This window comes from Schistocerca serialis, chromosome 1 (assembly GCF_023864345.2).
Source record: "Schistocerca serialis cubense isolate TAMUIC-IGC-003099 chromosome 1, iqSchSeri2.2, whole genome shotgun sequence".
Lineage (NCBI taxonomy): Eukaryota > Metazoa > Arthropoda > Insecta > Orthoptera > Acrididae > Schistocerca > Schistocerca serialis.
Genome location: NC_064638.1, coordinates 1225795782 through 1225822230, shown reverse-complemented (window position 1 = coordinate 1225822230; position 26449 = coordinate 1225795782). Strand labels below are relative to the sequence as shown.

The 26449-nt window shown below is 44.7% G+C and overlaps 1 protein-coding gene across 4 annotated transcripts in view; it reads left to right on the top strand.

Annotated features, from left to right (window-relative positions):
• LOC126419085 (fibrosin-1-like protein) overlaps positions 1-26449 on the top strand; it is a 731992-nt gene that overhangs the window by 467715 nt on the left and 237828 nt on the right. For all 4 annotated transcript variants that reach the window (XM_050086186.1, XM_050086201.1, XM_050086194.1 and 1 more), the window contains exon 4: positions 4551-4586. In XM_050086186.1, coding sequence (XP_049942143.1) covers positions 4551-4586 — 36 coding nt within the window. The remainder of the gene's footprint in view (positions 1-4550; positions 4587-26449) is intronic.

The window sequence follows — 26449 nt, the reverse complement described above, 5'->3', positions numbered from 1 at the left end:
ACGGCCGAATTATTTCCCCGTCGTTCCCTAATCCGATGAGGCCGATGACCTCGCTGTTTGGTCCCTCCCCCACACAACCCAAGCCAACCCAACTGGCTTAATGGAGCTCTCCATGACACTCTTTCCTGTGGAAGCTTCATGATCTCCGAGTAACTACTGCAACCTACATCCTTTTGAACCTGCTTGCTGTATTCCTCTCTTGGTCTTCCTCTACGATTTTATCGACCCCCCCCCGCCCCCACACACACACACTTCCCTCCAGTACCAAATCTGTGATCCCTTGACATCTCAGAACCTGTCCTATTAACGGATATCTTCCTTTAGTCATGTTATGACCGAGCGAGGTGGCGCAGTGGTTAGCACACTGGATTCGCATTCGGGAGGACGACGGTTCAATCCCGCGTCCGGCCATCCTGATTTAGGTTTTCCGTGATTTCCCTAAATAGCTCCTGGCAAATGCCGGGGTGGTTCCTTTGAAAGGGCACGGCCGACTTCCTTCCCTAATCCGATTACCTCGCTGTTTGGTCTCTTCCCGCAAACAACCCAACCCTTAGTCATGTTATGACACAAACTTCTTTTATCCCTAATTCTGTTCAGTACTTCCTCATTGGTTACATGATCTTTCTAATCTTCAGTATTCTTCTGTAACACCACATTTCAAAAAGTTCCATTCTCTTCATGTGTGAACTGTTTATCGTTCACTTTTCACTTCCATACAGGGCTACGCTCCATAGAAATTATTTCAATAAAGACATCCTAACACTTCAATCTATATTCCGTGCTAACAAATTTCTCTTCTTCAGAAACTTCTTTCTTACATTTCCAGTCTAAATTTTGTATCCTCTCTAATTCGGCCATCATCACTTAATTTGCTGCCCGAATAACAAAATTCATCTACTGCATGCACTTCCCTTAGTGTCTCGTCTACTAATACAGTTGCCTCAGGATCACCTTATTTAATTCGACTACATTCCATTACCTTCTTTTTTGCCTTTGTCAGTGTTCATCTTATGTCCTCCTTTTAGGACACTGCCCATTACGTTCAACTGCCCTTCCATGTCCGTTATCGGAAAACTGCGAAGTTTAAGTCGTAGGAACAATATTGCTACGCGCGTTCATACATTTCTGCGGAATCCAAACTCATCTTCCCAGAGGTCGCCTTCTACCAGTTTTTCCATTCTTCTTTGAAGATTTCGTGTTAGTATTTTCCAACTTTGACTTTCTAAACTGATATTTCGATAATATTCACATCTATCAGCAACTGCTCTCTTTGAAATTGGAATTATTACATTCTTCTTAAAGTATGAGAGTGTTTTGTTATACATCTTCAATCCAAGGTGGAAAACTTTTTGTTATGGCTGGCTCTCTGAAGGAGATCAGTAATTCTGAGGGAATGTCGCTCATTCCAGGGGCTACGTCTTCCAGTACTCTGTCAAATTCTTCTCGCAGTATCACATCTCCTATCTCACCTCTCTCATATTTTAGACAATTCTTTTTGCGTTCAAGTTAGAAGTGTACTTTCAGTTGAAAATGCTTTACACTCTTTCTTACTGCCTTAAAGCCTTTTTTTTCTAAGTTGTTGCTTATTTCAAGAGAACCAGTGGGCGCGCCTTCGAGAGCGTCAAAGCAAACAGCCACCATTGTTTAGCTGGAAGTGCTACTTTTCCTTAAGTTCCAAGAGCGCATGACAGCTGAGTTTAGGCAAACAGGTCAGAATTTAAAACGCTGAAAATGACAATGAAATTTAAATTAATTTCAAGTTATATATCTATGAATGATAGGCAACATTGAAAAGTTATAAAGATGATATTAGAAGTATGCCAGTTTTGCATTAATTAGGATCGAAGAAGACGTTTTGCTACCTTGATGCGTGGGTTTTTCACTACAAGAATCCTACTTTGAATTCGTAACAGGGCACAGCTAGTTTTTACAGTCGTAGATCTGTCCTGCTTTATTGACCTAAGGAAACACTCTCATTTTTGTCCAGATTTTCTTATTCATATACAGGGTGTCCCAGCTATCTTGTCCACCCAAAATATCTCTGGAACTGTAACAGCTATTGGAAAACGACTTTCACCGGTATCAATGTAGGGCTGGGGCCCATGAATTTACATATTTGGAAACATTCTAAAACGAAAGCATATGTGTTTTTTAACACAAACTTATGTTTTTTTAAATGGACCTCCTATATTTATTCTTCAGCAATCCATACCATGACAAAGCACATACACAATGGCGTTGATTGCATCGCAATATTCCCATTGCATCCCGAGATATTGAGACGCGAAGTTGACGCTTGAAACACCCGACATGCACTGCTAGCGCACGTCCTGAGGCTCAGGCGTGAACCCCATGCTGCAGGATGGTAGCAGAGCGTATTATTTGTTTCGGACCTCTTGATAAGTATGGAAGTTTGATTACGCATGTCAATCACATCGCGATTACGGGCAGCATGGGGTTCACGCCTGAGCCTCAGGACGTGCGCTAGCAGTGCATGTCGGGTGTTTCAAGCGTCAACTTCGCGTCTCAATATCTCGGGATGCAATGGGAATATTGCGATGCAATCAACGCCATTGTGTATGTGCTTTGTCATGGTATGGATTGCTGAAGAATAAATATAGGAGGTCCATTTAAAAAAACATAAGTTTGTGTTAAAAAACATATATGCTTCCGTTTTAGAATGTTTCCAAATATGTACATTCATGGGCCCCAGCCCTACATTGATACCGGTGAAAGTCGTTTTCCAATAGCTGTTATTGTTCCAGAGATATTTTGGGTGGACAAGATAGTTGGGACACCCTGTATAATAGCACGTTCCCTGCCGTAAGGGGGTATATAAAGACTTGACTAATAGTGTTGACATCAACCAAGCGAGCCAGGCAGCTGCGTGTTTCTTTATGACGGAGGGAAGCTGGGGAGTGTACAACTTCAGTGTCGAAGCACTTAACGAGGTAGCAGGAAGTTGGCACGCAAAGTAGGCCGTGTGGCGCCGTAAAGAAGCCACTTTACACACGCGAGCGGTGCCGCCAGGTGTTTTGAAATCGTTTATTGAGGCTGGAGTGTCGCCCAACGAGGGAAAACAGGCTCTCCTAGCCGCGGCAGCCGTGAAAGTGGACCGTAAACCGCATGCGAGGTTTCTCTCGGCCCGCCGCAGAATGTCGTCACGGGATTGACTGTCAGTGGGTCGCTGCACATCGGTAATTTAGTTATTTACAAAGCTATAACTATTACCACGAATAAATAAAGTACGAAAATAGGTTTCTGTTTCGTGACGTGTCTGGTTTTCTGGGTGCGATTGACTTATAGTGTGCGTTCTGCTGCGCTCAATTAATGTTCAGATGCTTGGAATTTTGCTGTTACGTATATCGTTGCCTGGACTCCAACCAGACTGTGAACTATTGTTTGTAGCCACGTCCGACTCCCGAAGCCCACTACGTCCTTTGTTGCTCACTCGTCTTTCAGAGCTCGGACTGATATTCCCTAAAACGAAAAATTCTCTCAGCGTCTGCCAACACTAGTGAATGTGATGGCCGGCGGGTTTTTAATCAAATGAATAGCGGATCGCCAAGCGTTACTAAAATTTACATAGCCGTCCGTGTTTATTAGGTTTTCTGACTTTTTACTTCCATGAACACCTTAATTATGCAGTCCCAGAAACTTGGCTTTTGCCCACGATACTGGTCTCATCAGATTTCATTCCATGACCATATTGGAAATTGTGCTCAGCGACAGCTGATCAGTTTAGCTGTTCCAGTTGTTGATCTTCCTTGCGTCTCTCGTGGACTGTTGTGATAGTCAGCTTAACTTACGACATGCCACATTAGCATAGAATGCGATAAACGGCTGTCGGAGAGCTAGATAGTCTTATCGAAATACTGAAAATAAAAGTCACGGTTGGAGTGTTATTTTTATTTGAAAATAAAGCGTTTCACCTTGGTTAGACGTCATCAGATTGTGTAACTGTTTTGAAGTAAAAATAACTTTGCAACAGTGAGTATTTTGTTTTCAGTATAATCATGAAAACCGGTTGCTGTATTAATCAGCCAACGATAGAGTGAAGACTACCTAGATCGTTTTTAACATTACAAAGAACACTTCACATCGTAGTTGAAGGGAACGAAGTGCACTGGATATTGGGCTACCGAGGAAGATGAGCCAAAAATCGCTTAGGTATCTATTTTTTGTTATGTTAATGATGGTGTAGGTCTCCGAACGCCGCGTGTTTATCGCATTGCATGCGAGTCGCACGGCAATTCATTTTATGGATGAGTTGCATCTGTTAGTTCTGGCTTCTCTCGCTGCTAGTTACGAAACTGTGAGGCGCAGATTTCAGTGTTTATTAGGACTGCAGACGTTAATCTGCAAGCAAACAAAATATTAATTACATAACTTTATTTTCCGTGGCAGTAATTAAAACTGTTAGTGGTCGTCTTCTGTGTGACATTACATGCTATTTTACCATCACTGTGTACAGTACAGTCTTCTTAATAATGTTCAGATTATCATTTAGTCATACACTTAATTGCTCCGTTGTTTCCTTTTTGTTGCAGGCAAGCAGCCGTTGCAGCTCAGGAAAAGGCTATATCGTAAGTATACACACACCTGTATTAAAAAGTCCGTTGATGTTTTCTGTCTACATCATAACTGAATAAGCGAGGTTCGCTGTCTTTTTGACGTACCTGTAGACTACACCGACCGTGAACAATGAACGCAGCCTCTGTTATGAGTCTGTATACCACAGTACCTTCACAAACAAAACAAATTGATAGCAGGTCTCACCTTGGCCTTAATCTCATGTATTGTGTCGTTCTTCTCACCGCTCAGTAGTTGGGTTACGCTGATAGGATTTTAAGAAGAGGTCTGATGGCAACCTATTCACATTGGACTTTCGTTTTATTTACATCCTAATATATAAAAAGCGCGCGGGGTAGCGGGGCGGTCTGAGGCGTCATGTCACGGTCCGGGCGGCTCCCCCTGTCGGAGGTTCGAGTCGTCCCTAGGGCATGGGTGTGTGTGTATTGTCCTTAGCGTAAGTTTAAGTTAGATTAAGTAGTGCGTAAGCTTAGGGACCTATGACCTTAGCAGTTTGGTCCTGTAAGACCTTACCACTAATTTCCAATATATAAAATGCAGTACCGAGCGAGGTGACTTCATGATTAGAACGCCGGAATCGTTTTGGGGGAGCCACAGGTTTAAAATTTCTATCGTAATTTAAAATTTATACTGTTTCCCTAAACTATCTCACGTGAATGCCAGTACAGTTACTAGTAAGATAATGGCTGCTCCCTGCCTACAATGCTCTAAGACAGATGTAGAAATGGAAGAAAGCAAGAAGAGTTGAGTAGAAGTGAAAGAAATACCCAGCACCTCGGGGCCATCCGTGTACGTTCTTTTACAGGGGTAGTCAGCAATCTTGGAACTGCTAGATTGATTATCCTGCACTTCTCTGCGTCTAAGTATCTGCTATATGTAAAAGGAGATGGCATTAAAACGGGAACAAACAAAAATATACTCGCCCAATTTTGGACTGGCAGAGGTGTTCTGTAGGTCGCCCAAGCACGCCGCCGTAAGATTAGCGCGTGCGATGACTGCGGGCGTGCGGCACGGCAGTGCAGCGAAGCAGATTTGGGGCACTTAACGGCCCGGTATCTGCGGCGGCAGCGCTAATGGTACGGCTCCAGCCAGCCGGCTATTACCAGATTAACGACGCCGGCTAACCTTTTATCACTCCTGCGACGCTGGAGGGACATAATCCACATCCCACGGTCGCGGGAGCGCTCCGCAGCCGTTTCCGCCGCCGCAGGTAATTAATGCTCGGGTAATTGGCAGCCGTGACGGGCACCACGCCCCTTCTCTCATCCATCCCCCCTCACCGTGCCGCGCTGCCGCTCAGATTGATGGAGTCTTCCTTCGATGAGCTCCACGGACCATGGAGGGAAGCAGAGAGCACGTTGGCCGCAGTTTACTGGCTCTTGGTCTTGTGCTGTGGTATACTGCCTGCGCTTTTTCATCTCGACTTGTCTTAACGTGACTTTCATTGCAGCAGATTATCGCGTTCAGTAGGAATTACGTGACAGGGGTTTTTACCAGTACCACAGCGAAATGAAGAGCAGTCTCCTTCATTGAAATAAAATGCTGTAGGACGTACCACAGGATGGTCAATTTCCTTTGACAATCAAAACTGTCCTTCTCATCAAAATGCTACTGGATGATCAGTTTATTTGGATAATTTGTTGTGAACCATAATGCTTCCATACCAGATGTATTGTAACCTCTCCATAATAAATAATATAAATAGTATTCACATTTAGTGTAACCCTCCACAAAATAGTTTCCGTAACCTCCCAACAGTGAAAACAGTATAATTATTTATTTCATTCAGTGTAACTTCCCAACAGACAACTTCCGTAACCTACCAATAATACAATGTGACTAACCTCTCAATTAAATTGCGACTCACTTCAATAACCTTTCAATAATTGACTGTGAATTTAAACTGGTAAAATTTGGACGTCAGCAGTGCTGCGTCATGGCCCTGAAAATTCGTTTGAATAAATTGAAAATTCTTACCTCAATAAGGTCGCCGGATAACGCGTATACATCTGCTCCTATACGAAATTTTTCTGGCACAGCTCAGTGCAATGCTGGCCGATAGATTTGTCATGTATAAAAAGAAAGAACTGATTTTTCTTTACAATAATCAGGATGACCAAGGATTGGAGAAATTAGTAAAATCTTTAAATTGAAATGAATGATCGTCAAAAGTTACTTTTTATGAGAAAGATTATTATTAAGAGATTTTTTTAAAACATTTACATGGAACTTGAGATAACAATACTACATATGCGCGAGGCTGCTTTTACCTTACATTATACCGCTCAGGCACCGCCATCGCTCCCACGACCGGCCCAGCCAACTCGATACACCAGACTGCTCGCTAGCAAGTACTTACTGCTACTGACACACAGTTCCTACTGCCGTCAACACTGCTCTCTGGTCTGAGATTCTCTTATAGCTTACATATCGCAGGCAGCGCGTGAGCAATCCATCGAAATTACATCTGCTCGAGTGCGCTAGCAACGAATTTCTTAATCATGGACCTCTTACAGTATGTTTACTTTACTTTCACTTTAAAATTGAACTCTCCGTTGTTTACCTTGAAGTAAAAATGTTCTGGTATTATTTCAGCAGTCACTTTGAGTAAAAACGGACCTATTGGCGACCTCTACATCATCTTCGTCGCCAGGAGTAATTACTTCTCTTCACTGCCAAACACACACACACCCATACCCGTGGGAGGACTCGAACCTCCGCCGGGACTAGCCGCACAGTCCATGACTGCAGCGCCCAAGACCGCTCGGCTAATTCAGCGCATCCAAGTGCCGGCCACACCCAGTGTTAATTATCCTTCATATTCAGAAGTATGCACGGGCATGCCCTTAGCGGAATCCAAATCAAGTACGATACACACAGATTGGCTCCAGGGATAAATGTCACGTGTTCAAACAGATATTCCATCTTTATAAACAATACGGCCCATGTGTGTTACCCTGCGTCAACTAACGCTTGTTCCGACGCACTATCATATAACACTGAGAAATACGAGGGACGTTCAATAAGTAACATTTTTTTCTGTTTTCTGAAAATTCAGGATTCCAATACATCATATTATTCCTCACTCTTTTGTCCGCAAAATTATTTTGCAACATAATCTCCGTTCAGTATGACAGCTTTACGCCACCATAACGGGAGAGCTTTTCTGCTCGCAACCTTCGCATCGACAACTTACTGCTTCCCGCGGCCGGCCGCGGTGGCCGAACGGTTCTAGGCGCTTCAGTCCGGAACAGCGCGACTGCTACGGTCGCAGGTTCGAATCCTGCCTCGGGCATGGATGTGTGTGATGTCCTTAGGTTAGCTAGGTTTAAGTAGTTCTAAGTTCTAAGGGACTGATGACCTCAGATGTTAAGTCCCATAGCGCTTAGAGGCATTTGAACCATTTGCTTCCGCGGAGTGCGTCTTTCTTTCGCCAAAACAGATGAAAGTTGGAAGGTGCGAGATCGGGGCTGTAGGGTAGATGCGGAAGAAAACATTTTTGAGTACCCCAACTGGCAGACGACATTGTCAGCACTACCAACAGAGACGTTCTGTTGCCCAGCGAGATTTTTGATTGCGGTCCATCGCATCTCGTATTAGGGTCCGCACGTTCGAACACTGCAGGATTCACAGCTGCGTGCGGCCTCCCGGCACGCGGTAGATCAGAGAGGTTTGGGCGACCTTGTTCGATGACGAACGGCGCCTCGCCCGACGACTCACCGTGCTTTTGTTCACTGTCAGGTCTGCCTGTGTACACATTCTGCAAGCGCCTACGAATATCTGCGATCCTATGTTTCTCCCCCAAAAGAAACTCAGTGACAACTCTGTCTGGAACGTACCTCCGGTACCGACGTCACTTTGAAGGCAACTTACAGCGCCGCGATCTGTTGGAACTTTAGGTAATTATAGTAGCTGAGGCGAGAATATTACATTTTACCCAACCGTAATTGCCGAGAAAAGAATTTGTTGCATTAGCTATTGAACGCCCCTCTTATTTTATGCAAACAGTTCGTCGCGAAAGAGAGACAACATATTATTGTTTACATCTAACAGTCGGATAAGTCTCCTTCCAGTCGGATAAAGGCGTTACGAGCTTGTTTGGTACATGGCTACCAACGATTTACAGACAGTGGGATTCAATTCCGGTTTTTAACACAGTTTTAATGTGCAGTGATTTTACTGGAGAACCATGTCTTTAGTTTCTAAACTGAATTTAATTTTGAATAATCTCATTATATACTGTGTGAAATATTTGTAGCAATAGGTTCGCAGGCACGATATTTAATATCTGTAGTAGCAGTAAAAATAATAATACTAGGGAACCACGACGGCTGTACATTCTTTACGAGGCTTTGTGGGCACCAGAGACAATGATAATTATCAAAATACACTGCCGTCTGGCCCCAATAATTAAAAACTGCGCATCATGACAGCGTCCCATACGCGTCAGCGGACCCGTTGATAAGCATCATCAATAAATCCGCTTTCCGTGCAGAGAGCATTTCACTGCATTAATAAAATACGAATTTGCGGCAGCTAAATATTAATATATTACGGGATAATCTCTCGCAAATATCCGAGTATACGCGCAGTTTTTATGTCCCGCAGCCATCGCAAAATACGGCGGTTTTTTTCTCTCCCCCCCCCCCCCCTCTCTCTCTTCATTAATTAAATTTTGACGAAATTGCGGCTGTGCGCGACCGCGCAAGGGACGCCTTTCTGTTTTAATTTTGCGCTCTACCCCGGCCTGGATGGAGGGGGAGGGATTCCGGCACAGACTGAAATTAATGCAAAGCGCTCTATTGTTAAAATATTTGTGACGGCGGCTTTTATATTATTCCTGCTTTTCACCGCGCGGCCGAGATACTTTTATTATCGGTTTGAAATCAATCTCGGCTTTCCGGCCTCTGTAATCGCATCGCAGTGACGTAAACACGATTCCAAAATAAATGAATTTTCATGTGAGCCCGTTGGTTATTTGGCGCACTGCACAATTCGTCATTACCATTATGCTGCTACAGCGTTTGCGATTTGTGAGGGTTCGCTTGTAAATATGCATAAGTGGGTGTACCGCCATGGAGGTTTATATCTGTTTACTGAAGCATTTAGTTTTTAACACACGTTTTAGCTATCCAATTTTTTTAAAAAATCTGAATCAACATGTACACTATTTTATTGTTAGGGAATCGGTGTCATAGTCACACTTTTAACTTCGTTACAGAACGAAAGAGCGAGAATCGGGTGACGCAGTTAGAACTACCACGCGACTTAAAACTAAAATTAATTTCTAATTCTTCTCAGTGTGGCCGCGTCATATGTAATGAAACTATCAACGTTTCGGCTGCTGTTGCAGTCCCATTATTAACTTACAGATTTTCAGAAGAAGTGTTTTCTCTTTCAATTCTGCTCTAAGGGGATAGGTCGGCAGCTAGGTTGTTGATGTACAGGATATCAAATAATAAATCAATACTTAAATATACATCTCTAAAACAGGCAGTATATTTACAGTGTGCAGCCGATATTTTTATAGGCCGGTAAGTCAGTGTCTTTTTCTTCGATACGTCGATACTTCTGTCGATATATTGAGGCCCGATAATGATGTTTCCCTTATGATGAGTATTAAAATATGATTAAGATTGTAGAAATATTGTGCAAAAGTAAATTGTTATCGGATTTCAAACTGATGCTGTCGAATATTGTTATGAGAAAGATGTAGATACTGGAAGCGCGGTAGAATTCCTTTCAGCGGAATATGTGTTACTACCTCTGTTTTAGTCGGATATCTATCCGTAGACCGCCAAGCTTAAGCAAATAGTGACGTGTGTTTCACGGGTCGTATACCTTGTGCCGTGTTGAAGTGGCAGAAGCCTCACATGAAACATACAAGTCACATCTTTGTAGGTAAAACCTAAGGACGCATCACTGAATCAGCAAGAAGCTGTAGCGTAAACAACTGTATTCGCATATAAGATCTCTATGGCTTGGCACGCAGGTGAAGGAATTTTCTTTTTTCCACTGACGTTTACGGCTTCATATGAAACATAGTCGTCCAGAGAAATAAAAGAAGCTGTTTTGTGATCAACTGTACGTAATGGCAAGTAGCAGAAGTTACCATCGATCTTGTGTCAGCGCTTAATGTTCTCTGTGATGCTGCTGGCGGTGTTCACTCGGATACCCGTCCTGTTACGACGCATTATAAAGATACAGCCGTGTGCTGAGGGCCGCAGTGGGCTCCGAGCCTTCGATGTGGCCGTATATCAGTGTAGCAATCGCGTTCCAGTTATGAGCTAGTTCTGGTACTCTTTACGACCCATTCATCCGCTGCAAAGTAGACAAAAAGACGCGCTTACTTCACTCCTCGCGATTCAACATTTATCTCTCTATCTGCAACAGGAACCATTTTCCGCGTAGAATGTTGCTTAAATCATGCCAGTAATAAAGTCTTACGAAAAAAAAATCTCCCGATAATAACCCGGTCAACTTCCATGTAAGTGACCTATTACAAAGGAAATATTGCTACGGTATGTAGATTTCAAGGCTGCAAGATTCGACGACTTACGGATCAGGCATCTCTTAGAATGCAGAATAATTTTCATCCCAGATATGAATTGCTGGTGTTGAATACTAAAAGAAACGTGTCCAAACTCTGGAATAGTTCAGGAACTTAGGAATGTAACTAATAATTTTGTCATTTTGGGTCTGCCATATATGTGTAAAGCCTTTTAAGATACCTCAAACACTCAGTCCTCTCTGAAAGTCGGAAGACGTGCTAATCACAAGTAATGGGTCAGGTTTATGCAGTTAGCAAACAGATTTTGGCAGTGATCCTCAATTTCTCATTTGCCTACGACGTGAATCGTGTACGTAGGTCCTATTATTTGATTTTGCTCTCCATGAAATAAAGCTAGAAAATGATTCATCTAAGCAGGCGACTAGGCCACCTTTCAGCTAATCTCTCTCAAGAACGCTCACTGTCCTGTTAAGGGCCGGCCGGGGTGGCCGAGCGGTTCTAGGCGCTTCAGTCTGCAACCGCGCGACCGCTACAGTCGCAGGTTCGAATCCTGCCTCGGGCATGGATGTGTGTGATGTCCTTAGGTTAGTTAGGTTTAAGTAGTTCTAAGTTCTAGGGGACTGATGACCTCAGATGTTAAGTCCGATTTTGCTCAGAGCCATTTTTTTGTCCCGTTAAGGGTTCATATTACAAAAGCGTCAAAGCACACGTCCAGGAAAAAACGAACCGCCACTTTGTGTAACAATATTATCAGTGCTTACAGTTACGAGTGTGCAGCCGTTTTAAGTGAGTATACTGTAATCCGTGGAACGGACATATTTGGGTTTCAGTGAACTCGTATTATACATTGTTCAATATAGGATAGGCCGCTTTCTAAAATTAACAACATGCCACAAGTCTTTCCTGAACACCAGTGACATAACATATCGTTAACAGGTGTAAGACAGTATACATTCAGAAAATTTGCTTTAGCTGTAGATCCCATCTGCAAGTAACTAAACGAATAGATTTGGAGTAAATGACGGGAAGGTGAGTAGAAGACATGTCACATTGACCAGTAGTAGTTCGATCGTGGTACGGAAGGCGCGATAGAGGGGAAAAATTGTATGGTCGCAACTGGTAACCGGACGTTAAAGTACGCTGACTGTAGTAAATACCTGGATATGAAAGGTAGAACTAGAAAAAGCGTTCAGCAGTGTAAAATGGTGCAAGATGTTTAAAAGTTCTCGGAAAGAAAGGTATAAACTATAAGGAAAGGTAGCTAGTACAGAAGGTGCACAAAAAACAGGGAACTAGCAATTAGAATGGGAGATTCAAAACGAAGTGCTCAGATTAAAAAGGAGATAAGAAAGGGATGAAATATTTCGCTCCTACTTTGAATCAGTACATCGAAGAAGCAGTGATGTAAATAAAAGAAAGGTTCGAGAAAAGGATTAAAATTCATACTGAAAGGTTCTAGGGAGTACGGAATGTGGTTTGAGAGTAAACTGAAAGAAAACGAAAGTAACGAGGAGTAGCAGAAAAACAATTAGCAAGAAACTAACCAACAAAGTTGGGGAAGTGAAAGAATTCTGCTATCTTGGAAGCAAAGTAACAAATGAGAGACGGAGCAAGGAGGTCATCAAAGCTGAACAGCAAAAGCAAAGACGTGATTCCTGGTGAAGTGATGTGTATTAGTATCAAACATTGGCCCAGATATGAGACAGAAATTGCTGAGAATGTGTTTGGAGCAGAAGCATTGTACGGTAGTGAATCGTGGACTGTAGGAAAACCGGAAAAGAAGAGAATGGAAGTGGTAATATAGAAAGGACGTTGAAAATCAGATGGACTGGCGGGATTTAGAAATGAGGAGTTTCTATTCATAATCGGTGAGAACGTGTGGAAAACGTGGACAAAATGAAGGAACAAGATGATGGGACGTTTGTTAAAACATCAAGAAATAACGTCCATGGTACTCGGGTGAAGAGCTAGGCACTGGTTAGGAATTCGTTGTAGACCTCATCACATCAGACAGAAGATGGAGGGGGAAAAAAAACGAAAGAGACTGGAGTTGGCACCAAACATGTCAACTGTTACTCAGTGCATGCACAGCAGGAACGGTGTGAGATGAGATGCTCTAGAAAGAAAATGCCTGCAAAATAGGGAGTGGCCAGACAAAAAGGGCCTCATCCACAGACGTTTCGGAAAGCTCATGATGGAACCTAATAAGGACCCTATTGTCTGTAGTGACCCTTGTCCAGAAAGGTAGTGGGAGAGGGGAAGGAGTGGTTACTCGGCTGTGATGACTCTAGTCGGCACCCATTTGCCTGTAGACGACCACATAATCCGCCGCGCCGCACTCGGACAAAGCCCCTGGAGACACGAGTACCTACCCACCACTATCAACAGAGGCGTCCCCAGCTCAAACCGACGCCATCAGCGGCGCCCCCGCAACAACGAGAGAATATTGAAACTTTTACGCGGCCGTAAATCCTTGATAACTCGCTATGAAGCTGAATGCGTTTTAGATGCCATTTGCGCCGTCTCCGCGTGCCAGATAGACCCTCTGGTTTCCCCCACCCCTTTCCCCCACCCCCGCAGGCGCGGCAGCCGGAGAGCCATCCCCTCGTGTCTCGCAGAAGCGCGCAGTTTACCGCGGCTGCCCCTGCCGGAGCCTGTATAACTCGTAAAACTTTAAAGCCGGTGATTATGCTGTTTGTTAGGAATTTTTATAGGTGTTCCCATTTCCAGAGTCATGCATATTTCATCCCGCGGCCCGGTCTGCCGTTCCGCTGCCCCCGATCCCGTCGCAGCTTCACTCCTTTCTCCCTTTTTTTTCCTCTTACGTTTGTTTTGGGCCTTCCTAGGCCGCGGCGCGTTGGGCTCGGTTAGTGCGCCCTCCAGATAGCTCGTGAAATATTCGCGGCGCCCGCCCGCGGCCATTGTCGGCCCCCGCGATCCGGCTAATGTAAATACGGCGCCAGAGACCGCGGGGCCGCATGAATAACGTGGCGACCGCGACCGCTCCCGCTGTTTACCTTGCAATCGCGTATTCCCTTATCGCAGCCACTAGTTGGCTGTTTCCCGCGGCCTGTGTACCGCTGTGTGCTGCGGGACATCAACGGCACATTCGGAGTCCGCACAGTATTCGGGTCTGCGCAGCCTTCTCTTTGTACTTTCTTCTCTCGCTTACTCTTCTTACCCTTTCACGTACCGCTCAGTCACGTATTTTACTTCCTTTACAGGGGAAAAATGCATGTTATTCATGTGGTACATGGAACTCCGTACTACATCGTTCATCCCCCTTCTTTATATGTTTTGTTTTAATGATATTTCCGCCTTTTAACTGTACAAACTTCTTTAATCTGTACATACATTGTTACCTCCCCACAGAAAATTTTGAAAGACACAAAAAATAATAAATGGGAGCCAAGCGTAACCTCCCTAGCAATTAAATTTAATGACAATAAAAATGAGAATCGCAATCTGACTCAACGTGCAAGCTCCCACAAAATTAATGAAAGATAATTCAATGACAATGAAATTTCAGCAATAATGATAACTCAATTAAACCGAAATATCGGTCTTTGGCCCTGTGCAAAAAATCAGAATTAATTTCTTACCTCATTGAAACTGCATGTCAAAGTTCTGCTCTTATTGTTGGCCACGGCTTGGAGGAAATGCATCGCGAGTAATATATATATATATTTTTTAATTTAACTGAAACTTTTCTTTAAAGGAAATGGAAGGAAATCGTTCGTTCAATTAAATAGTGCTTTTGTTAAAGAAATTGCTTTGAAATCAAAATTATTATTGGGGCAGTTGTTGAAAATTAATTACAATGAATAAACTTTACATTATCTGATGTGCGCAATGCATCTTGGTTACCTTAATTAACAATATACCTCATTCAGCATCTTGACCAGAGAGAGCCATGTCGACGCCTGCGACTGCGTCCCGCTCGCGACCGTACTCGACTACTAGTGCTAACAGACTGCCATTCGCAACTGAACTCGACTACTGCTACCGACAGAGTACTGCTCGCAACTCTCGCGCGGTCAAGAGAGACTCTGCAATGCCTCGCCATCGCCGCCACACAACATACGTGTTTCAACATAAATACATGACACTATTATGACTTCGCCCTTGCGCCATTAACAAGTACAACACTGAAAAACTTTTTCTACAAATGCACAGAAAGTGAGAAGTACCAAAATTTAACTTCAGTATGGCATTCCAATGTCAGATTACATATTACCGAAATAATACTACTTACGTGTTGGGTATAATCAGACTTTGTTGAGTGAAGTCATCGTCAGGATCTATTGAACTGGGTATCCCAGAGTGTAATAAGTACAAAAATCACCGAAATGTATGGCAGACAGGTAGCAAACATGTTTTCCAGCCATAGAACAACTGAGCCAGAGAATGAGCAACAGTACAGTAGTTACATGTACAGCCAGTGTGGTCTGAAGATATACTATGAAAGTTACTGGGCCGGCCGGGGTGGCCGAGCGGTTCTAGGCGCTACAGTCGAACCGCGCGACCGCTACGGTCGCAGGTTCGAATCTTGCCTCGGCCATGGGTGTGTGTGATGTCCTTATGGTTACTTAGGTTTAAGTAGTTCTAAGTTCTAGGGGACTGATGACCTCAGATGTTAAGTCCCATAGTGCTCAGAGCCATTTGAACAAAAGTTACTGGTTGGCTGGTAGTCAAAGATGAACAGCGAAGGTTGTATGTCTCTGTTGCATAATCCATGAGCGCAGAAGGATTATAGATACAAATCAAATAGCTCTGAGCACTAGGGGATGAAGTACCCCGCCATACCTGTTCCCTGCTGCTTTTGTTTGTTGTACCTTCAGGAGTTCTCGCCGTCTTCGGCGCTACAACTCTCGCAGTAAGTATGCGTCGGCGGCTGCAATATCGAGCCTTGGTGTGTGTGTGTGTGTGTGTGTGTGTGTGTGTGTGTGTGTGTGTGTGTGTGTGTGTGCGTGTGTGATATATATATATATATATATATATATATATATATATATATATATATATATGGCTTCAAATGGCTCTGAGCACTATGGGACTTAACTGCTGAGGTCATCAGTCCCCTAGAACTTAGAACTACGTAAACCTGACTAACCTAAGGACATCACACACATCCATGCCCGAGGCAGGATTCGAACCTGTGACCGTAGCGGTCGCGCGGTTCCAGACTGTAGCGCCTAGAACCGCTCGGCCACACCGGCCGGCGACTATTTCACGACTGTATCGCGAATACCTGGAATTCGATAAAACATCAAATCTTCGACATTGCTGCAGCCGGTAAAAGATCCTGCAAGGACGGGCCCAACTACGACTGAAGAGAATCGTTCAGCGTGACAGAAGTGCAACCCTTTCGCAAATTGCTGGGCCATCACCAAATGTCAGTCTGCGAACCATTCAATGAAACATCATCGTGTACCCTCGATGACTGCACGACACGAAGTTCTCCTGGGCTCGTCAACACCATCATTGGATTGTTGATGACTGGAAACATGTTTCCTGGTCAGACGAGTCTCGTTTCACATTGTATCGAGCGGGTGGACGTGTATGGCTATGGAGACAAGCTCATGAATGCATGGACCCCGCATATCAGCAGGGGGTTGTTCAAACTGGTGGAGGCTCCGTAATGGCGTGGGGCGTGTGTTGGAGTGATAGATAGACACTGACACGTGACACGTTCATAGGCATTCTGTTTGATCACTTGCATCCGTTTCATATCCATTGTGCATTCCGACGGACTTGGGAAATTCCAGCAGGAGAGTGGGACACCCCACAGTCTAGAATTGCGAGTGAGTTCTGAGTTTAAACTCTTCCGCTGGCCACAAAACTCCATAGACATGAATATTATTGAGCATATCTGGGATGCCTTGCCACGTGCTGTTCAGAGGAGATTTCGACCCCCTCGTACTCTTACGGATTTATGGATAGCTCAGCAGGATTCATGGTGTTAATTCCCTCCAGCACTACTTCAGACATCAGTCGAGTCCATGCGACATCGTGTTGCGGCACGTCTGCGTGCTCGAGATATTAGACAGGTGTACCCGTTTCTTTGGCTCTTCAGTGTACATCCCAATATCTTGTGGCGTTACGCTCTTCCGAACACAATGATTTACGATTTCATGTGTTAGTAAGTCAAATTATATGCTTAAGGTTGGTGTGGATAACTACCAGTGACGTTGGAGGCGATGTTTCATTTAAATGCTAAGTGTAACATGACGAAGTAGCACGCGACCTCTTTTTTGTGCGCCTCGTCGTCTCGTTTGGCTGTTAGGACGTACTTGCGTCAAGTCGCAGCCACGGTGGAGACAAGTTTGCCACATCCGTTCCGGCGGCGCGGCGGCATTCAGGAGAGACCTACAGAGGGGCATTGTAGACCGGATTCTCCACAGGCGACGCGGCGGCAGCGCACACGGGCCAGCAATTTGACGCCCGCCCCCAAAGAAGGTCCCCCTGGCCTGGCCGAGAGTTATTCTGGCGGCCTTTGTGCAGCGCAAATAGCGCCCTCTCCGGCTCTGTGTGCGCGGCCACAAAAGCCTGACGTGTAGCAACACGCCTCCGGGGAGGGGGCGCCATTGTACGCCGGTCGTGGACTTCGGGAGGCCGGGCGAGCTTCGCTGCGCCGCAGACGGTAACCGCTGTCACTCTGCCCCCGCTGCGCACTCTTAAGAACTGCCAGAGCCTGCTCTCAGTCACCCTGCGATGGAAGCAACCGGGACAAGGCGTTCTTGCAGTCCCCGCAGTAACTGACACCCGCGGAATACTAACGATTTCGCCCAACCCCCTCTCCTTCTGAGCCGTCATTCGGTTTTTTATATAATCCTCCGGTTTATTCGTTTGTTGAGATTAAAACGTTTTTACAAAGACATGAGGGATGCACATTTCAATTTATTTTTCGAATGATGCACTTCAGAACGTTGCAGAACAAACGGGCCTTATCGCGTTGCTTGCAACGACAACACGTTTCCTTTTTCATTACCTCATTGCAGATCAATGCGAAGCCGCAACAGATACACTGTTTACCCTTTCCTTGCTGCCGGCCGGTGTGGCCGAGCGGTTCTAGGCGCTTCAGTCTGGAACCGCGACCGGTCGCAGGTTCGAATCCTGCCTCGGGCATGGATGTGTGTGATGTCCTTAAGTTAGTTAGGTTTAAGTAGTTCTGAGTTCCATGGGACTGATGACCTCAGATGTTAAGTCCCATAGTGCTCAGAGCCATTTGAGCCTTTCCTTGCTTTGGCTCACTTGGCATAGCAAGTGTATGTCCACTAGAGGCCCGAAACAAGAGGCAGCTGTCTCCGGAGCAGCGAAATGTCAGTCCATGCAACTGACGCTCCACACAGTCACAACGGTTCCGTTTCAAACATATCTCCGTCCTCCTCTGCATTTTAGTGCCTCTATTTCTTCTGGCACTTCCGTCCCTTCTTCGCTCACCCACTTCTACTTTTCTCTAGATCTTTTCCCCCTTTTTTCCGCGTCAGAAAATTGCGGCAACAGAAAGAAAGGAGCCCAGGACACGGGCCGTAATCACACCACTAGAAATGTGATTTACTGTGCGAATTGTACGGTACGCAGCCTTTTTCTATGCGTATCAGTCCGTGGCTACATCTTTCTGCGCAGGAATATGTTTTTCTCCAAATTGTTCCTCGTGAATTGTTGTGTCAAATATACCGTACTAACCCTGCTGATAGTGTTGAAAGATCATAGGGCAACTGGTCTTGTCCTGCACCCTCGATTAAGTTCTGGACAACTGTGTAACGCAGGAGTATAGTTTTTTAACACTATCCATTACGGATGCGAGTCAACGGTTGCTAAGTTTTTACAGTAAAATTGAACGGCGCTTCTGTACTCCACAGCTCGACAACGAGTTGCGAGAGACTAGGCTCACCATCAGGTTGTAAAACTTAGCTTATGGATTTGAAACACCAAGAAAAAACCTACCAACAATAGTAACTGCGACTTTCCTAAAGTGAATGCTTTTATTCTGTTTCATCCCATGAAAGTCACAATTATTATTGCTAGTTGACTTTCCAGCCTTTTAACTTCATGAACTAAGTTTTACAACCTAATGATAACAGCATTATCTCTCGAAACGCGTTGTTCAGCTATGCGTAGAGCAGAAGTACAGTTGAATGCTACCACTTATTGGGGAATGTACCAGTCAGTACTAGTTGTAATGAAAGCCTTCTTTGTACCAGGCCGAGTCATTATGAAACACAACAACAACTAAAAGGCTGAAGTTTAGTCTTCTTTGCAGCGATCCCCTTCAGGGTTCTGGGGATCGTTTTCTTTATACAGTTGCCCTACCTATGAGTTTTATGTAAACTGCAACACATCCAAATACCACCAGCAAAATTTCGTAATCTCCCTCGCCCTGTTCACACTTTTAGTCCCACAGAAAAAGTGTGCCGCGAGGGATTAGCCGAGCGGTCTAAGGCGCTGCAGTCATGGACTGTGCGGCTGATCCCGGCGGAGGTTCGAGTCCTCCCTCGGGCATGGGTGTGTGTGTGTGTGTGTGTGTGTGTGTGTGTGTGTGTGTGTGTGTGTGTGTGTGTTTGTCCTTAGAATAATTTAGGTTAAGTAGTGTGTAAGCTTAGGGACTGATGACCTTAGCAGTTTAAGTCCCATAAGATTTCACACACATTTCCCTCAGAAAAAGTGTACTGGACCATTTTTATAAGAAATGAAATTTAGTTAAATTTTATACTGGGGTACGTTTTAGCTGCACGCCATATTTTCCGAATTATTCAAGAAAGATACAGAAATGTGACCTTCAAACGCAATTTTATTATTCAAGAAAGATACGTAAATGTGATCTTCAGACACGATTTTCTTGAATACCCCTCCAGCGAAAACGTATCCCAGTATAAAATTTAAGTACATTAAATTTTCTTCAAAGAGGTCCTGTTCATTTTTCTGTAGGACTACGTTACAGGTTACATGAAACCCATGGACAGCGGCAGCTGTATCAGGCTGTTTGTACAGTTTTGTTTCGGTTTATCAGGTGACAACCGACGTCACATTCTGGTATGTCACTGGATACTTCGAAGCCGTGGTGGAGGGGTGTCCGAGCGGTGTATTGTCTGTGCTACCCGGTCAGGTGGCTGCCAGGAACAGGGAGTAGGCAGATCGTATCCAGGGGCAGTGTTCTTCTGAAGCAAGGCGTGAATGCCACACAGCAGTTGAAATGTGGCCATTTTTTTACGCTTGTGGAGCTGCTGCCCGCTACTGAAATTGCTTACATTTTGTAACAAAATTACCTAATTGTGTGTCTTGCAGATTTACGCTAAGTGCTGAAAGAAAAGAAGTCTTTTGGGTAGTTCATTGGCATTACAGTTAATTTCTTGTACTCGTGGACGGACGCAGGTTTGCGGACTTGTAATACTGTTCATAATTTACCATCGCAAACATCGAACAAGATGACACGTACATCTGCACTGTTCACCTGCAAATGGCTAAGTCCGTTTGTTTCCTTTAAAATGACAATAGATAGTGACTGAAATCCCGAGCGGCTGTTCGATTCATTTACTGCCCGAGTGTTCAAAAATGGTTCAAATGGCTCTAAGCACTATGGGACTTAACATCTGAGGTCATCAGTCCTTTGGCACTTCTAAGTACTTAAACCTAACTAACCTAAGGACATCACACACATCCATGCCCGAGGCAGGATTCGAACCTGCGACCGTAGCGGTCGCTCGGTTCCAGACTGAAGCGCCTAGAACCGCTCGACCACACCGGCCGGTTGCCCGAGTGTGTTTCGGAACGACTCTTAAGATAAATGAAATATTCACAGAAAAAAAGACTAGTTTTCTTCAGTAATCTTGTAAGGTGGAGTTCGAAAGAAAGTCGCGGTTTTGACGTATCATTCGTTGTGTTCGTTCTATCACATGCATACTGTTGAGCGGAATGTGTTGCGAGTAACAGAATGGTCAACAATCGCAAGAGTTTCAGTCGATTTTTGAACGGTGCTGCTCTCGGGTTAGTACGAGGTGCATTCAAGTTCTAAGGCCTCCGATCTTTTTTCTCCGGACTGGAAAGAGATAGAAACATGCGCATTGTTTTAAAATGAGGCTGCGTTCATTGTCAATACGTCCCAGAGATGGCAGCACCGTACGGCAGATGGAATTTTACCGCCAGCGGCGAGAATGAGAACTGTTTTAAATACTTAAAATGGCGACGTTTTCCTTACTTGAACAGCGTGCAATCATTCGTTTTCTGAATTTGCGTGGTGTGAAACCAATTGAAATTCATCAACAGTTGAAGGAGACATGTGGTGATGGAGTTATGGATGTGTCGAAAGTGCGTTCGTGGGTGCGACAGTTTAATGAAGGCAGAACATGGTGTATCAACAAACCGAAACAACCTCGGGCTGGCACAAGCCGGTCTGACGACATGATCGAGAAAGTGGAGAGAATTGTTTTGGGGGATCGCCGAATGACTGTTGAACAGATCGCCTCCACAGTAGGCATTTCTGTGGGTTCTGTGCACACAATCCTGCACGACGACCTGAAAATGCGAAAAGTGTCATCCAGGTGGGTGCCACGAATGCTGACGGACGACCACATGGCTGCCCGTGTGGCATGTTGCCAAGCAATGTTGACGCGCAACGACGGCACGAATGGGACTTTCTTTTCGTCGGTTGTGACAATGGATGAGACGTGGATGCCATTTTTCAATCCAGAAACAAAGCGCCAGTCAGCTCAATGGAAGCACACAGATTCACCGCCACCAAAAAAATTTCGGGTAACCACCAGTGCTGAAAAAATGGTGTCCATGTTCTGGGACAGCGAGGGTGTAATCCTTACCCATTGCGTTCCAAAGGGCATTACGGTAATAGGGTGCATCCTACGAAAATGTTTTGAAGAACAAATTCCTTCCTGCACTGCAACAAAAACGTCCGGGAAGGGCTGCGCGTGTGCTGTTTCACCAAGACAACGCGTCCGCACATCGAGCTAACGTTACGCAACAGTTCCTTCGTGATAACAACTTTGAAGTGATTCCTCATGCTCCCTACTCACCTTACCTGGCTCCTAGTGACGTTTGGCTTTTTCCAACAATGAAAGACACTCTCCGTGGCCGCACGTTCACCAGCCGTGCTGCTATTGCCTCAGCGATTTTCCAGTGGTCAAAACAGACTCCTACAGAATCCTTCGCCGCTGCCATGGAATCATGGTGTCAGCGTTGTGAAAAATGTGTACGTCTGCAGGGCGATTACGTCGAGAAGTAACGCCAGTTTCGTCGATTTCGGGTGAGTAGTTAATTAGAAAAAAAATCGGAGGCCTTAGAACTTGAATGTACCTCGTAGGCCGGGCAGACGAAGAAAGCTTGGGGTATTTGTTAGGCGACACGGGAGGTCAGTAGCAGCGCACATTCTGGCGGCAGCGACCGCGACCGCTTCGTCCGGCGCGACGCTCACTTAATATTCCGCTCCGGCGTGCCGTAATAACTCGATAATCGCCAGCCGCCCTTCCCGCGCCTTGTTTGCTGCGCAATCACATTACCGCCCCTCCCCTCCCCTCCGCTCCCCGTCCCGCAAGCGTACGTGCTACCGCCACCACCCCCACCACCACAGGTCCTGCTGTGGAGTGCGGGAAGTTTCCAGCTGCGACTCTCCGAACGTCGCTCCACGTCCGTATTCCCGCACAAGTTCTTCCCTGTGTCGCCCTCCTCCTTACCTGCCGAAGAATTGGAAGCAACTGACTCTAGCCATGCACTTAAGAAAAAAAAGAAAATCGTGAAATGTGAAAAAAAGTGTAGTGGTTAAGGTCCATTGTCGAAGGTGCGACAACGACATGCGGCAGCTACACATCCCCAGCGGCAATAGGGGCTGCCGGCTCGCCAATGTGTGCGACGACACGACCAAATTTCGTCTGCGGTCGCCGCTGTTTCCCAAGGCGCGGTCCGGGCACCATTGAGGCCGACGGCAACGTGTGGAGAGAAGCGTGGCCGAATTGGATCCGACTTTAAACTACTCAGATATTTCGCTACAAGAATGGTGGATAACACAGTAATATTATTGTGGCTCCTTGACAGGAAGAGAAGGAAGAACAACAACAAAAATGTTCAAATGTGTGCGAAATCTTATGGGACTTAACTGCTAAGGTCAGCAGTCCCTAAGCTTACACACTACTTAACCTAAATTATCCTAAGGACAAACACACACCCATGCCAGAGGGAGGACTCGAACCTCCGCCGGGACCAGCTGCACAGTCCATGACTGCAGCGCCTTAGACCGCTCGGCTGCACAACAACAACAACAACAACAAAATTAATAGTATTTTTGCGGCCCATGATAGTCAAGTTTGTTATAGCAGTTTGATTAACAAGTACCAATGTAATGACGATACCAACTTCAGACTTCATTTTAGGTTAGTTTGCGCTTATATTGCAACTTATAGAAAAAAACTTGCAACCTGTTCAAGGAACCTATCAGTACCGCTGGAAAACTCTCCGTGACGCTAATATTATTCTCTAATACACAAATTTTTGGCTAAATTCATTAAAACAATTTTTTTCTCTTTGTCACATTTGTGATAGGTTAACAACTCGCAACGCATTTACACTCGTGGAACATTCAGTAGTCCCTCATTTCTGATTAAGAGTGAATGTTTTCAAACGATGTTTGAGCACCTGTCTGTTACATGCAGTCATATTTCTCGTTTAAGCTGAAGACAGTGACATGTTTAAAAAACAGCTGATTATTAACCCTCTTGCAAATTATGTACGTAATAACTTCTGCATTGTACTGCATCACTGTGATAACAATCCGTATTTACTCCCCCACCATCGACAGGTTTACAGCAACGAAGAGGGAGAACTTAATACAAATTGTATTCATTAAAATGGCCAGCTGCAAAAAATTAAACACTATAATTTTATATTAATAGGAAATACATCATCCCCCTAAGATCGCCAGTCTGAAATAATATCAATGTGTTCTAACATAAACGTTCCATTTTTGACTTTTCCATCACTTAATTAATTCCGTTTGAAGACTCAAATAGTGGTGTGTTCTCATAGCCACATCCATGCTCAGCAGAGATAAATTTATGTCTTGCTTCGTAAGCGCCTGTATGTATTGTTTTCAATTCCGCGGATGGTTTCCCCATTTAGGTCTCATTGTTTTCACGCAGCAGATATGTCTTGTCCTTGACTCTCATCTCCTTCCTCGTACATAAATTTGTGCCGATGGGATCAGGACGTTCGTTTATCTGCACGAAATTTGTATGTTCGTCTGAAGCATATAATGGCGCTCCTATTTCTCCTCTCACGCTCTTCCAAGTTCTGCGATACGGAGACAACGTCTGTGCTGTCCTTGGAACCAGTCACAATGTTTGAAACAATACTGTCGCCATTTTCTTCCGACTGAATGAGTCAAATATTGGAGACAGATATGAGACAAAATAATTCCTGTTTTAGTTCCTCAATTGTGTCAATACAGTACTTACAGAAAGTTTGGGGCACAATAAATTTCGCGTAACCTTCATATATCCCTTAAGTAACAACATTTCACTCAGTGATGATGTACATGATCTTCTTAGAGATCTGAATTATAGTTAAAATACAGTTTATAGTTAAAATTGCATACTTCTTTCTCTTATACCGGTACTTTTGGCGATTCAATGTTTTTTTTTTCCGTTTTGTAAACAGCTAAACAAACTTGCTTTTCCAACTAAAATGTTTTATTTTCCTAAAACTGCTAGTTGCACTATGAAAGTTGTACTGAAAATTTGCCATCCACAGACTCATTATAAATTAGGGGCGAGCAAGCAATGCAGCGACAACATTATCCGAATCTCTTCACACTTCCGAAATCAGTCGTTACAAAACCATATTTCCATAAGTCAGCTTACTCTGCGTTTGCATCTCCGTGCCGTGCTAGTTATTCTCAAACTATCTCCCGTAAAACCCGCGAATGCTACAAAGGCAACGGCAATACTACTGGCAACCAAAGATCACATTGCTTTTCCTCAGAACCTGTGCGATGTAACATATCGTCAATTAAAGACTAATGTCTGAAAAAATATCCAGTGTACAAGCTGGACTCGTTGCATAAAAAGGGAAGTGACATCATCACTCTTGTAGAATACCAAAAACAAGCTAGAGACCTTACAGACTGAGCTACCGATCCACACTTTTACGACTCTCGCGACTAGACATCCGAAATAAGCAAGATGTCACTGATTTCATCGTAATCAGCAGCGTGTTGTGCAAATATTGCTCTTTTGCCCCCTCTCTGCCCGACACCCGTACCTTGCCGCAGTAGACGACGCTTCTAAACTTTTTTCTCCTGTTTTTGCGATCAGTTTGTAAACTAAAGAGTGTATACTAATATTTGAACGAGCTGCGTGGCGGAAAGAAACTGGTTCAAAATAGTAGCTAACGTTAGACTGAGACCTGGATCCTGAAATATCAAGTAGCTGTAGTGATAGCGGAGTATACGGAGGCGGGCGTGGTGATAACGCGAAGCAGACAGCCGTCCGACATGTTTGCTTGGCCGCTGGAAGACGTCCGACTGAGCATGTTTTCCAAATAAACAAGCCGTCTGTTTGCTGACGTAATGATCCTGCCTGTAGCTGTTTGTATGCGTGTAACTCCGCAATATTAGATGCCCCTGGGGGTACCTTCGACTGAGTTGGCAAATACAGGAATTCTTCATCCAGAGCAACGAAATAATGAGCAAAGTTTGAGACAACTGAAGAGAATTACCTCGCTTTGTTGCTCGTTGGCCTGTTCGTCGTAGTGTAAAGGAATTTAGAACGGTGAGATGGGTTAACGATTTCTTTCTACCGGTTTAACCGTTGCTAGCCATCGCAAACGGGCCACCGTGGCTGTATTTGTCTGAAATCCAGTGTTAGGATTTGATGTAACTTCACTAGTGCATCCGAACGTGGAGGTCACGAATCCACGACGTGGACGCATTACTCAACAAAGCGAATTGAAGGCATCTCCAATCAAGGCTTGATGATGATGATGATGATGATGATGATGATGATGATGTAGCCATGAAACAGAGTTTGGATCACTCAGGTAGGCTGTCAATTTACACTCTCGACACTGTGCAAGATGGCCTAGTTCGGTGCTCCACATTTGCAACTTGGGCCGAGCTACTTACCCCCTTTGTGCAGATTGTATTCGTGTCCTGTTCGGATGCGACTTACATGCTTCCGCTCCTGCCCTGGGAGACCAAAGCCTTTGGGTCTCTGTAGACGGTCAACAAGACATCGCACTTCAGATAGAGAATTCGTTGTCAATGTTTCACACCATTTGCCGCCAATGGTGAAGTTTCTATCAGCAAGCAGACAGGGGTGGATTTCTGGAACGACGTCGGTTTGT